Raw genomic sequence first — 13,619 nt, forward strand, 5'->3', positions numbered from 1 at the left:
TGTCAATGCAGGGTTTTATCACCAACACCTCGGGAGCGTTGGCACATCTCATTGACAAGGTTGATAGGTTTCTATCCTTGTGGTTGGTAAAGCTCAAAAGGCAGAGAAACAAGTCTGTGACATCTCCTCGGCCCTGCTAATACTAACCTCACTGTGGATTTGTGCCTGTTCGGAATCTTACATTACAGAATTACACCCCCTTCACTTTCATACATCTATGGCTTGTAGAGTAAAAACCATAATGTAGTACTTAAGTCCTTAAAGGGAATGTGTCATCAGAATTTTTTTTCTAATTTTCCATCTAGATTATAAAATAATCCTGAGATCTTGCAGTTTTCATTCTCACCACTGGGGCTAAAACTAAGCTGAGACTTCCTGTTGTGTCTGTGGTGATAAGAGGAGGCTGCTGTTAAGTGATCTGTATAGGATTGCAGCATCATGTGACACCATTAGAGGAGACAACAGCAGCTCCCTGTGGAATGACCTTTTCAAAGGTTACAGAGCGCGCTCAGTAATGTTTCACATTCATCTCAAGAAGACAGAGTCAGTGTATTATTGTCTATGTCCTGGAGTCTTGCTGTAAAGCATGTCACTAAATGCTGTCCCAGAACAGCCCAGGCAATATGGCCGCCCCCATAGTAATGTACAAAAAGTGAAATTAAAGAAATTAAAGTCGGAAAATAGAAACAGGTTAGAATAAAATAAGAAGTTTTAGTATCTGACTTTAATCTGTAAAAGAAAATTTAGGTGACACATTCCCTTTAAATAACAGCAGAGTCTCGATTCTTATGCCAATGCCCTCATACCAGGGGTGGGGAACCTTCAGTCTCCTAACAGATGCACAACTATTTCCCTTTGGCAGTTCAGGCATAATGGGAATTGTAGTTCTGCAACTGCCCATTGAGTTTCATAGACCAAACATGGTTAACTAGTGACTTTCCAATTGCAGATTTTAATTTTGCAGGACTGAACAGCACGTTCTGCTCCGCTACACAAGTCTCACAAAATGACGGTATATGTTCGGAAATGGACCAAATATACTCACTTAGCCATAAAATTAAATATGCTCAGTACAATAAACTCAATGGTACGCCTGTTAATGTATGATGGCATCCCTTTCCGGCAGGTTGTTGATATATTTACCAGGCGTATGAGGAAACACTGTTGCTGAAGGCTTCCCGAGGACAAGCATATCACATTTGAATTTTTGCATCTCAAATATGAACACAAGTTCCAGCCTGACTGTGGATTTAATGACCTGTGGTCACGCCAGGACTTGCAGATACTGTATATAAGCAAAACCGGTAATAGGCCAGTCTGCGGGGAGCATTCACACTGAGAAGACTGTCCCTGAGCGTCAGTGTGCGATAGTGAATAACTCATTACATCTAGGTCTTCATCTTTAGAACATAGATAATAGATATAGGTTTTATGGACAATAAAGAATGGTCCCTCAACATAAGATATTAATTGGTTCCAGGAGAACCGTTGTGTGTTGAGACCATTGTCTGTTGGGACCATTGTCTGTTGGGACCATTGTCTGTTGGGACCATTGCCTGTTGGGACCATTGCCTGTTGGGACCATTGCCTGTTGGGACCATTGCCTGTTGGGACCATTGCCTGTTGGGACCATTGCCTGTTGGGACCATTGCCTGTTGGGACCATTGCCTGTTGGGACCATTGTCTGGTGGGACCACTGCCTGTTGGGACCATTGCCTGTTGGGACCATTGCCTGTTGGGACCATTGCCTGTTGGGACCATTGCCTGTTGGGACCATTGCCTGTTGGGACCATTGCCTGTTGGGACCATTGCCTGTTGGGACCATTGCCTGTTGGGACCATTGCCTGTTGGGACCATTGCCTGTTGGGACCATTGCCTGTTGGGACCATTGCCTGTTGGGACCATTGTCTGTTGGGACCATTGTCTGTTGGGACCATTGCCTGTTGGGACCATTGCCTGTTGGGACCACTGCCTGTTGGGACCACTGTCTGTTGGGACCATTGCCTGTTGGGACCATTGTCTGTTGGGACCACTGTCTGTTGAGACCAAAACTCTATGGAAAACTGGTATTTTTTTCTGAAACCCCCAAAATGTCATCCCAAAATGACAATAAAAAAATTGAAGATTTAAAGGAAAATAAGCAGATAATTAATATGGACAAAGCAATTCCTTATATACAACAGTCAGAAAGATCAACTAGAGACCGTAAATTACTTTCTATGTAGAGGACCGGAGCGGTTTTAGGGTCCAGTACAGATCACAGGGTCCCAAAAAAATAAATCAAAGCCGCCCTCACCTGGTGCCCAAAGGAGCAGCTCATCCTGGCACAGGTACAGAGCAGCACAGGACATGTAGTATCACATTGTACTATAGGGAGGCTCTACTACAGCCAACCAATACATGCACTTCACTAATACTGGGGGTTTACTAGTAAAATGGCCACTGTGAGGGATGGGGAACCTTCAGCTGTCCAGCTGTTGCAAAACTACAATTCCCATCATGCCTGGACAGCAAAAGCTTCGCTTTTGCTGTCCAGGCATGATGGGAATTGTAGTTTTGCAACAGCTGGAGGACCGAAGGTTCCCCATCCAAGAACTAGGAAGGCAGAATAGGTGACTATAGGTGTTATCCTATATATGAGATCCAACTACAGTGATAAGGAAAATAAGGGATTCATTTTACCTCTTTGGGTTCGACCTGCAGCGTGGGCTTCAGCATATCCCGCAGAGAACAGAGCTGCTTCTTCTCCTCCTCCTGCCGGCTCTTGACCTGACATTAACACGCACACAAGTGACAGCATTAGGAGACACTCCGTGTCAGGTCACTATTTTCTTTAATAATCTTACAAGGACTCCTTTTACCGCTAAACGTTACAGCTATCCCCCCTTTCCCGCCCACGGGGGCACAGGCAGCTCCCTCGCCGCTCAGATATGTCAGCTATCCCAGATACATACGAGTCATCAGTTCTCAGCAATAGTCCATGGAGACAATAAAATGTTGAGCCCGCTGTGTGTATAGCTGTCACATTCACATCAGCATTGTTTTATCTATGGGTGTGAATGTCCACCTATAGGCCGCAGTAACTAATCACTAGGACAGGGCTAGGGTGTGTGACTACAGCTCAGAGGATCATAATTCTGCCTTATACATGGTTCTCTGCGCCCCTGCGTGCTTTACACTACAGCTCTCCTTGTTCTTACTAAATTCTATGTGATAACGCCCCCCCATATACATTAGTGAAGTGTTAAGTATGAAGGCCTCGAGATTTAAAGGGGTACTCTGGACAGAATTTTTTTTCCCAATCAACTGGTTTCATAAAGTTATGTAGACTTCTAATTTACTTCAATTAAAAAATCTCCAGTCTTCCAGTACTTATCATCTGCTGTATGTTCTGCAGGAAGTGGCATATTCTTTCCAGTCTGACACAGTGCTCTCTGCTGCCACCTCTGTCCATGTCATGAACTGTCCAGAGCAGGAGCAAATCCCAATAGAAAACCTCTCCTGCTCTCCAGACTGGGAAAAATACCACTTCCTGCACAACATAACAGCTGATAAGTACTGGAAGACTTGAGATTTTTTTTTAGAAGAAGTAAATTACAAATCTCTGGCACCAGTTGATTTGAATTTTTTTTCTATGGTAATCAACCCTTCTGCTGCTCTGCACAGTTCCTGACATGGACAGAGGTGGCAGCAGAGAGCACTGTGTCAGACTGGAAAGAAGACACCACTTCCTGCAGGGCATTCAGCAGCTGGTAAGTACTGGAAGACTGGAGATTTTTTAAATAGAAGTAATTTACAAATCTGTATAACTTTTTGACACCAGTTGATTTAAAAACAATTGTTTTCTCTGAAGAACCCCTTTAATAAAAAATCTAAGAAGTTTAGCCAAGGCAGTACAGCTCAGAATATACATTATTACTACCCAATGGAATTATTTTGACTCTACATGAGTGAGGGTACTATTGCACGGAACTATCGGCCGATTATCGCTCCGTGTAATAAGTACAACGATCAGCCGATGACAAGGATCATCGGCTGATCGTTGATATAGATGTGAACCTATAATTGTCGGGCGTGAACGCGCATCTCTATGTGTAATAGCAGTGCACGGCCAGCGACTGACGTTTTACATTACCTATCCAGGCTGCAGGGCTCCTCTTGTGGTCTTCTTCTCACTGGGTCCCGCGCTCCAGCTTCAGAGCGGCCTGTCTGAGCTGACAGGCCGCTCAGCCAATTACAGGCCAGGACTGCAGTTGCCAGTGATTGGCTGAGCGGCCTGTCAGCTGAGACAGGCCACTCTAAGCTGGAGCGCGGGGAGAAGAAGAGAGCAAGAGGAGCCCTGCAGCATGGATAGGTAATGTATAAAGTAAAAGCAAGGGCTGCAAGGACATCGGTAACGATGTCCCTGCAGCCCTTGTTAAACGATTATCGGGCCGTGTAATAGGCAGATCGGCGCTCGTTTACAGTTATTATTGGGCCTCCATTGGCCAGTGTAATAACACCCTAAGGGTATACATTGGAAGTGTATAACAATACTAATATAATTAATGGTGAAAAGGGGGATGTCTGTTTGATGATAAAGCATGGGGCCTGAAATGTCAGCGCTAAGGATGATACATGTCACAGAGGCAGCCGGATGGCGCACAGACCTTGAGTTCACCTGCAGCCGTCTGCGTCTGGACAATCTCAGGGGAAGGAGAGGGATGAGCTAATTACTGTACGAGAAGGACGGACTGTGTGGTGAGGAGAAGCGGCGGCTGGGTGGTCAGACTGATGTATCCACCGACTAATGTTTCATCCTCCACAGTGTTATACAGTGGAGCTCACTGCTGCTGACTGACCCAAAGATTAGATAAACTAACTTCCCATAGTCAGTATATGATTTCATAAAGAGAATAGATACATCAGCCTGAAACCCTTATAAAATAGCCAAAGATGTAAAGATTTCCCCCTTATATGTCTCATTATGGGACCTCTTAAAAGGGGTTGTTCACCATTTTTTTTTCTTTCAAATCAACTGGTGCCAGAAAGTGGCAGAGATTTGTAATTTACTTCTATTAAAAAAATTCCAGTCTTCCAGTACTTTTCAGCTGCTGTATGTCCTGCAGGAGTGGTGTATTCTTTCCAGTCTGACACAGTGCTCTCTGCTGCCACCTCTGTCCATGTCAGGAACTGTCCAGAGCAGCAGCAAATCCCAATAGAAAACCTCTTCTGCTCTGCACAGTTCCTGACATGGACAGAAGTGGCAGCAGAGAGCAGTGTGTCAGACTGGAAAGAATACATTACTTCCTGCAGGACATACAGCAGCTAATAAGTACTTGAAGACTTAAGATTTTTAAATAGTAATTTACAAATCTATATAACTTTCGGACACTAGTTAATTTGAAATTTTAAAACAAATCGCTAATATACCCCTTTAACAGTAATTCTGATATTGAGGATGAAGCTGGAAAAAAAAGTGAAAATAATCAAGAAAATACTTACAACTTGCAATTCAGCAGTCAGGCCCTCAATGTAGGATTTCAGTTTTTCGGTAGCTTGCAAACATTCCTGCAGAAAGCTACAAATAAGTCATTATTCTGGGGTCATATCACCACTTTGATGTATACATGCGAGGGACTGCTCGGTGCACATGCAATTACTAAATGCAGTCATTACACGGCCGCTGCCTCCTCAACGGCCGTGACTCAAGAGCACTTTTATCTCAGCCTACTTTTACATGACAGGCTTTATTTATCAGGAAGCCTCTCCTACTGAGCGACAGTATCTGCTCTCATGGCAAAAGAGCCAGCACTTGTACATCTGAGAGAGTCCCTGTTCTTAGGTCTCTATGTGCCGCCTTCTGTAGATTTCTAAAAATAAATGCTGCTTGGAAGGCGAACACGATTACAGTCTACTTTATTTATTTATTCTATTATTTATTTATTTCATTATTTATTTATTCTATTATTTATATTATTTATTTATTCTATTATTTATTCTATTTATTTCATTATTTATTTATTCTATAATTTATATTATTTATTCTATTATTTATTCTATTATTTAATCTATTATTTATTCTATTATTTATTTCATTATTTATTCTATTATTTATTTCATTATTTATTCTATTATTTATTCTATTTATTTCATTATTTATTTATTCTATAATTTATATTATTTATTCTATTATTTAATCTAATATTTAATCTATTATTTATCCTACTATTTATTTTATCATTTATTCTATTATTTATTTTATTTATTCTATTATTTATTTTATTTATTCTATTATTTATTTTATTATTTATTCATTCTATCATTTATTTATTTTTAAACAGAATTCTAAAAGTTTGACTTGCAGCTATAGGGGCCCGTTTACACTACGGAATCGGCACAGAGATTCCGCTCGGAACCCCTGCCTGCAGACTCCGCAACGAATCCCGCCTGCTCTCTCTTTCAAAAGGAAGGCCTCGCGTGCCCCTGCTCTCTGGGCCTCTCAGCTCAAAGAATTGACATGAGTCCACAGACGAGAATTCCAAGCGGAATCTCCGCACCAATTACGTAGTGTGATCAGGCCCTAATGCAATGACATACACATGGTTGGGTTCACACTACTTTTTATTTCATCCTTTCATTCATACGTTTTGCAGATTAAAAAAGGACAAAAAATGCATTTCTGTGCATCTCTTTTGATCCGTTTTCCCATTGACTTCCATTATAAAAAAAAAACGGATCAAAAAACGCATCCTTTTCTTTTTAAACATACACAACCTTATTTTTGTGTACGTTTAAAAAAATAAGAAAAAAAGGTATGCGTTTTCATTTTTTTAAAATTTTTTTATAATGGAAATCAATGGAAAAAAGGATGCACAAAAATGGAGCTGTTTTTCCATTCGTAGTGTGAACCCAGGCTAACATATATCTAACCGTTTGCCGCACTACTGACATCTCACAAACATCTCTATACACGGAGGTGGGGACGCGGGAGGTATATAAATCACTGGGATCTTACTTGCACTGGGAGGCGTAATGCTTGATCAGGTTCTGTAACAGGTCCACACCTTTTTTGCTTTTGATCTCATTGACTTTGATCAGATACTAAAAAAAAAAATAAAAAAAATTCATGTAGTTTAGATCAGGGATGGGAAACCTTCAGCTTGTAAAACTACAGTTGCCGGGTATCAGATATTTCCTGCACAGAATTACTGTATAATACTGTTACTGGTGAGAACAAAGCGGGGAGCACTGGATGCATAGAACATATGGTGAAATACTAGTATACTAATAGTAGTATAGCCACTCACTTCACACATCTGTAATTGGAACATCCTACGCTCTTTTTCCAGCTCTTCTGCGATTTCTCCTCCCGCCACCTCGTTCCTCACCATCCCGTACTGTTTGGCCAGCTCTCTTTTCTCCTTCTCAATTTTAGTGCTAACAAAAACACAAAATTCTAATGAAATCAATGTAACGTTTAGGAAATCTGCCAAGTGGAATAAAGATCAACAGGAAGATGGGATCAGCCGGCTGCACAAAGTTGAATAAAGATTCTTGTTCAAAGAGCCGGGTACACTGAGGCTATAATCACATATGCAGGTGTTTTTTTTTTGTTGTTGTTTTTTCCAGCTAAACTAGTAGTGGATCCAGAAAAAGGAAGACCCAAATTCGTTTCTTAAAGGGATACTCAGGGTAAAAAAAATATTATTTTTCCAAATCAACTGGTACTAGAAAGTTATACAAATTTTGTAAATTACTTCTATTTAGAAATCTCCAGTCTTCTAGGTACTGTATATCCTGCAGGAAGTGGTGTATTCTTTCCAGTCTGACACAGTGCTCTCTGCTGCCACCTCTGTCCATGTCAGGAACTGTTCAGAGCAGTAGCAAATCCCCATAGAAAACCTCTCCTGCCCTGGACAGTTCCTGATATGGACAGAGGTGGCAGCAGAGAGCACTGTGTCAGACTGGAGAGAATACATAACTTCCTCCAGGACATACAGTACTTATCAGCTGCTGTATGTCCCAGAGCTGCTGTATTGCCCAGAGCAGGAGAGGTTTTCTATGGGAATTTTCTCCTGCTCTGGACAGTTCCTGACATGGACAGAAAGAAAGCACTGTGTCAGACTGGAAAGAATACATCACTTCCTGCATGACATACAGCAGCTGGTGAGTACTGGAAGATTTGAAATTTTTTTATAGAGGTAAATTACAAATCTCTGGCACTAGCTGTGACCAGTTTTTTTCCATCATAACCTCAGGGTCTAAGACAAGAATGGGGAACTGTTGGCCCTTCTGCTGTTGCAAAACTTTGGCGGTCCAGGCATGAAGGTAATTGTAGTTTTGCAACAGCTGGATGGTCAAAGGTTCCCCACCCCTGGTCTAAGCTGTGTATACTGAACCTATAGTCACTATGTGATGACTCCTCCCACACACAGTAAGTTTATACGATTTACCGTTTTCTTTTTAAAAAACAGAGATCAAAGACACAAAAATTTCTGTTAGCAAAACTGAACATTAATGCTTCAACTTACAATTTATTTTCATAATCCTTCCAAGCTTTATCAAACGGTTTCTTTAAGTCCTGTGAATAAAAACAAAGTAGATCAATGTTCTATGCACTTTAAGGCTATGTTCACACAACGTATGTGTTGTAGAAATTTATACAGCACACACGTTGTATGTGAAAGCATAGGATCCCAGCCGGAGCGTATACACATAGGGAGAGATTTATCCAACATGGTGTAAAGTGAAACTGGCTCAGTTGCCCCTAGCAACCAATCAGATTCCACCTTTCATTCCTCACAGACTCTTTGGAAAATGAAAGGTGGAATCTGATTGGTTGCTAGGGGCGACTGAGCCAGTTTTACTTTACACCATGTTTGATAAATCTCCCTCAAAGTGTACACACCGGCCGGGATCACTAGCTGCGCCGCAAGAAACTGAAAACCCTGTCAGTACACACAATGTGCAGCAGGGAATTTGGATGCAGACGCGCACTGATGTGCCTGCATCCGAATTCAACAGCAGTAAAGATCATCCGGCCGAGACAATCTTTTCTGACACCGGCCGTTCCGTGACCAGACCGGATCACAGAACAACCGCGCTCTTACGCCATGTAAGAATGGCCTAAGGCTATGTTCACACACAGTATTTTGGTCAGTATTTTGCAACCAAAACCAGGAGTGGATTGGTAACACAGACAGGCTATGTTCTCACACTCTTGAAATGTAGTGGATGGCCGTCATTTAATAGCAAATAATTGGCGTTATTTTGAAACATCGTGTTATAAAATAACGGCCATCCACTACATTTCAACAGTGTGTGAATATAGCCTTTCTGTATTTTCAATCCACTCCTGGTTTTTGTTGCAAAATTCTGACCAAAATATTGAGCAAAAATACTGTGTGTGACCCCAGCCTAAGGCCATGTTTCCACACAGTATTTTTGCTCAGTATTTTGCACCCAAAACCAGAGGTGGATTGGAAACACAGAAAGGCTATGTTCACACACTGTTAAATTGTAGTGGATGGCCGTCATTTATCGGAAAATAACAGCCGTTGTTGTAAAGAAACGGTAATTATTTGCCGTTAAATGACGGCCATCCACTCAATTTTAACAGTGTGGGAACATAGTATTTCTGTGTTTCCAATCCATTCCTGGTTTTGGGTGCAAAATACTGAGCAAAAACCTCAGTCGCTTCTGGTCTAATCTAATTCTCATTTGTCCAATAAAGATTTTTTTTATTCGGATTATATGTGGGACGGGCAGACTTCATGTCTGTCTCGCTCTTTTTTTGTACTACTTATCTGCAATGTTCAGGTCTATGTACCTCATGACATGTTCCCACGTTCAGGATTTTTTGGAAGTATTAAAGCCAATGCGGGAATAAATTTTACAAGAAGTCTCAGGTCTTTCCAACGTTCTCCAAACCTGGATGCTCGGTATCTGACTCCAAGCATCTGCAGAAGTCAGATGCCGACCTAGAGAGTCTATGGCTGTATCCATGTTTTGCAGGACTCCCTTGGGCTGCATCCAACTTCTTCCGCCGTGGGGAGTCAAATACTGAGCATTTGGGTTAGGAGAATGTTGCTGAACTCAAACAGTTTGGCCTCTCCACTCCAATTGTCCTCCATTCATGAACTGTTTCTGGCTTTGGCTCCAAAACCTGAAAGTGGGAAATCATCCTGCCAGTCGCGGCATCTTGAAGCAAGCAGCTTTATTCTTAGGGGTCATTCACACGTTCCTTGCACAGTTCACAACTACACGCAATGTGCTACAGGACAGACTTCGCAACTCCCAGCTTCATCATTCATTATGATAATGCCAGGAGTTTAAATCTGTGCCAGTACATTAGCATGAACATTTAAAAGGAGAAGATCAGCGAAAATTTTTATTAAAGTATTGTATTGCCCCCCAAAAGTTATACAAATCACCAATATACCCTTATTATGGGAAATGCTTATAAAGTGCTTTTTTTCCCTGCACTAACTACTGCATCAAGGCTTCACTTCCTGGATAACATGGTGAGGTCACTTCCTGGATAACATGGTGAGGTCACCTCCTGGATAACATGGTGATGTCACCTCCTGGATAACATGGTGATGTCACCTCCTGGATAACATGGTGATGTCACCTCCTGGATAACATGGTGATGTCACCTCCTGGATAACATGGTGATGTCACCTCCTGGATAACATGGTGATGTCACTTCCTGGATAACATGGTGATGTCACTTCCTGGATAACATGGTGATGTCACTTCCTGGATAACATGGTGATGTCACTTCCTGGATAACATGGTGATGTCACTTCCTGGATAACATGGTGATGTCACTTCCTGGATAACATGGTGATGTCACTTCCTGGATAACATGGTGATGTCACAACCTGACTCCCAGAGCTGTGCAGGCTGTGGCTGCTGGAGAGGATGATGGCAAAGGGATGCTTAGTGTCCCTCCAGTGCCCTGTGTCCCTCAGTGTCCCCTGCCATCATCCTCTCCAGCAGCCACAGCCCGCACAGCTCTGGGAGTCGGGTTGTGACCTCACCATGTTATCCAGGAAGTGACCTCACCATGTTATCCAGGAAGTGACCTCACCATGTTATCCAGGAAGTGACCTCACCATGTTATCCAGGAAGTGAAGCCTTGATGCAAATAATAAAATTTTTCGCCAAACTTCTCCTTTAATGTATCTTGGCGCTCCCAGCATCAATATGAATGATCATAGGAATTCTGAAGCCCACTACGTAGCACACCCTCTGTAATTGCCGACCGTGCATGGAACGTGTGAACGGCCCCTTAATTAAGGAACGTGCAATTCTGTGTCCTCTCCGTTCTCAATTCGAGATACCGAGATAATAATAGCATAAATGTAGGCTACAATGTTTTACATCTCTACTCCAGGTATCTGGTGAGATGACTCAGTATTTAGCAGAACACACTCCGTATACCAGTTCATTGTATACGGCCATTGTCTCAGCCATTGGTTTCCTCATTCAGGTCCATAATTACCACCCAATAACGTGACTCACAGACGTTAGAAGACAAGAGGAACAATGGCGGCAGCGTCACTTCTCCGATACTCACCCCTTTCACCTCCTTCAGATCTCCTTTGACCAGCGAGTTTAGAAAGTAATTAATGTTGTGATTAAAACTCTGCAGCTGTGAGAGACAAATAGACAAATTAATGAGTGCCGGGCAAGTCAAGCGGATAATTCCTCACATAGATGGTAAGCCCTAGTCAGCAATCTCACAGTGAATATATTACACATCTAGATGCATCTGATATTCCATCTATTCATGTCACAGAATCATCCTCGTCGCAGCTTGTCTCCTGTGGCCGCAGACATTATCTCTTTATAAAGTGATGACTGGGAGATCCGGGGAGGACGGAAAGCCGAGGCAACAAACAGAATAATACATGATAATGTAACCTTTTAATACCAATCATTATGACACAAGTGTGTAATATGTGCGATCATAAGATGATGAATGTCCACTCAAAAAAAAAAAAAAATTATAGTTGGTAATCGGCATATAAAAATGAACCATACTTCCCTGCCCTGATCCCCCACTGTTGCTCCCAGTCACTGCTCGTCACCGCTGCTTCCTGGTTCCTGTGATTGGTTGACCCTAAAAGGAACTGCCTGTTGAGCCAATCACTGACAAGGGCGGGTCACCACTGCAGCCAAATGGCAGCTGTGAAGGATCAGGACATGTGAGTATGGCATTCTTTTGTATTTTTATGACACCATGTACCAATTGCAATAGATTTGCTGGTATTGGATAGCATTGTACAGAATTATCATACGGTCACCTGAGGTCATTAAGCTCAGGGTCTGGTTAGGACACTTGGCTATAAAAGAGTAAAAAAAAAAAAAAAAGTGCACATATAAAACTGAGATAAGGGCTTGTATACATCAAGTATGGGACAAACATATTGGATATACATTGTATTAACTAAAAAGGGTATGATAAAGGGGTATTTCAGTGAAACATTTTGATATGTTGCTGTCCATGGTGAGATGAACAATTTATTCCATACTTGTTATTGTCTATTCAGTCTCCTTTTACTAGTTCTGAGCTGCTGCTTTCTACTGAAAACACAAAAATCTGTGTGTGAGCCTCTCTGTCTCCCCCTCCTCCCCCCTCCCTTCTGAGAAGGCTGATGTAAACAAGTCCCTATCTGCAAAGTAGTAGCAACTCTGTAAAGCTAGGAGGGATAATAACAGTGAGTTCATCAGTGACTTGCTCTCAGATTAACCCTGACAGCATTACAAAGAAGTTAAAAAGTTGCAGATAGGGACTTGTTTACATCAGTCATCTATCTGCAAGATTGTGGCTTCTTTGTAATGCTGAGAGGGATATTCTGAGGTCAAGATGCTGATGAACTCACTGTGATTATCCCACCCAGCATTACAAAGTTGCCATCTCAGAAGGGGGAAAGGGGAGACAGAGAGAAAAGCTCACACACAGTTTTTTGTATCTTCAGCAGAAAGCAGCAGCTCAGAACTGGGGGAAGGAGACTGAATAGATAACAAGTATGGGAAGAATTGTTAGTCTCACCATGGGCAGCAACATATCAAAAGTTATGTTTGTGTGGAATAACTCTTGAGGCCAGATTCACGCATACTGGATCCGCAGTGGATTTCACGCTGCGAATTTGCAGAGAAATCCGCTGTGGATCCCTTGCCTGTTAGTTTCTATAAGAATCAATACTCACAGTCGCCCCCTTACTGCTCCGGATGGTGGGGGGTAATAGGGCAGCATTTACATTCTCACAGTGGGATGACAATCCCGCTGCGAGTATAGATTGTTATAGAAACTAACAGGCAAGGGATCCGCAGCAGATCCGCTACGTGTGAATCTGGCCTGAATGTAACCCTTTCCTTTCTGTGATACTGACGCAGTTCCTTTCTGCTCACACAGAACCTTGCACACCCAGTACATAAGTAACCCCTTCTCCCTCCACATGCTATCTAGTTTTCTAATGTGTAAATCAGCTCAGAATAATGGCCTATTCAGTCCAGTGCAGTATGTCATGGTATAGCAGAGGGGAGTGTGCGCTGTGCTGTGACAGCCCAGCTCTGGTCCTGCTTCCTGAAGAGGAGAGTAAGAGAAATAGCTGCATCATACCATG

The 13,619-nt window shown here is 42.3% G+C and overlaps 1 protein-coding gene across 1 annotated transcript in view; it reads right to left on the reverse strand.

Moving 5' to 3' along the window:
* The window catches only part of LOC138773000 (arf-GAP with SH3 domain, ANK repeat and PH domain-containing protein 2-like), a 125,105-nt gene that overhangs the window by 38,483 nt on the left and 73,003 nt on the right, over window positions 1–13,619 (reverse strand). The window contains exons 4-9 of the mRNA XM_069953859.1: window positions 11,567–11,641; window positions 8,514–8,563; window positions 7,290–7,419; window positions 6,998–7,083; window positions 5,485–5,560; window positions 2,683–2,769 (exon numbers count right to left, since the gene is read on the reverse strand). Coding sequence (XP_069809960.1) covers window positions 2,683–2,769; window positions 5,485–5,560; window positions 6,998–7,083; window positions 7,290–7,419; window positions 8,514–8,563; window positions 11,567–11,641 — 504 coding nt within the window. The remainder of the gene's footprint in view (window positions 1–2,682; window positions 2,770–5,484; window positions 5,561–6,997; window positions 7,084–7,289; window positions 7,420–8,513; window positions 8,564–11,566; window positions 11,642–13,619) is intronic.

This window comes from Dendropsophus ebraccatus, chromosome 14 (assembly GCF_027789765.1).
Source record: "Dendropsophus ebraccatus isolate aDenEbr1 chromosome 14, aDenEbr1.pat, whole genome shotgun sequence".
In the NCBI taxonomy this organism is placed as follows: domain Eukaryota; kingdom Metazoa; phylum Chordata; class Amphibia; order Anura; family Hylidae; genus Dendropsophus; species Dendropsophus ebraccatus.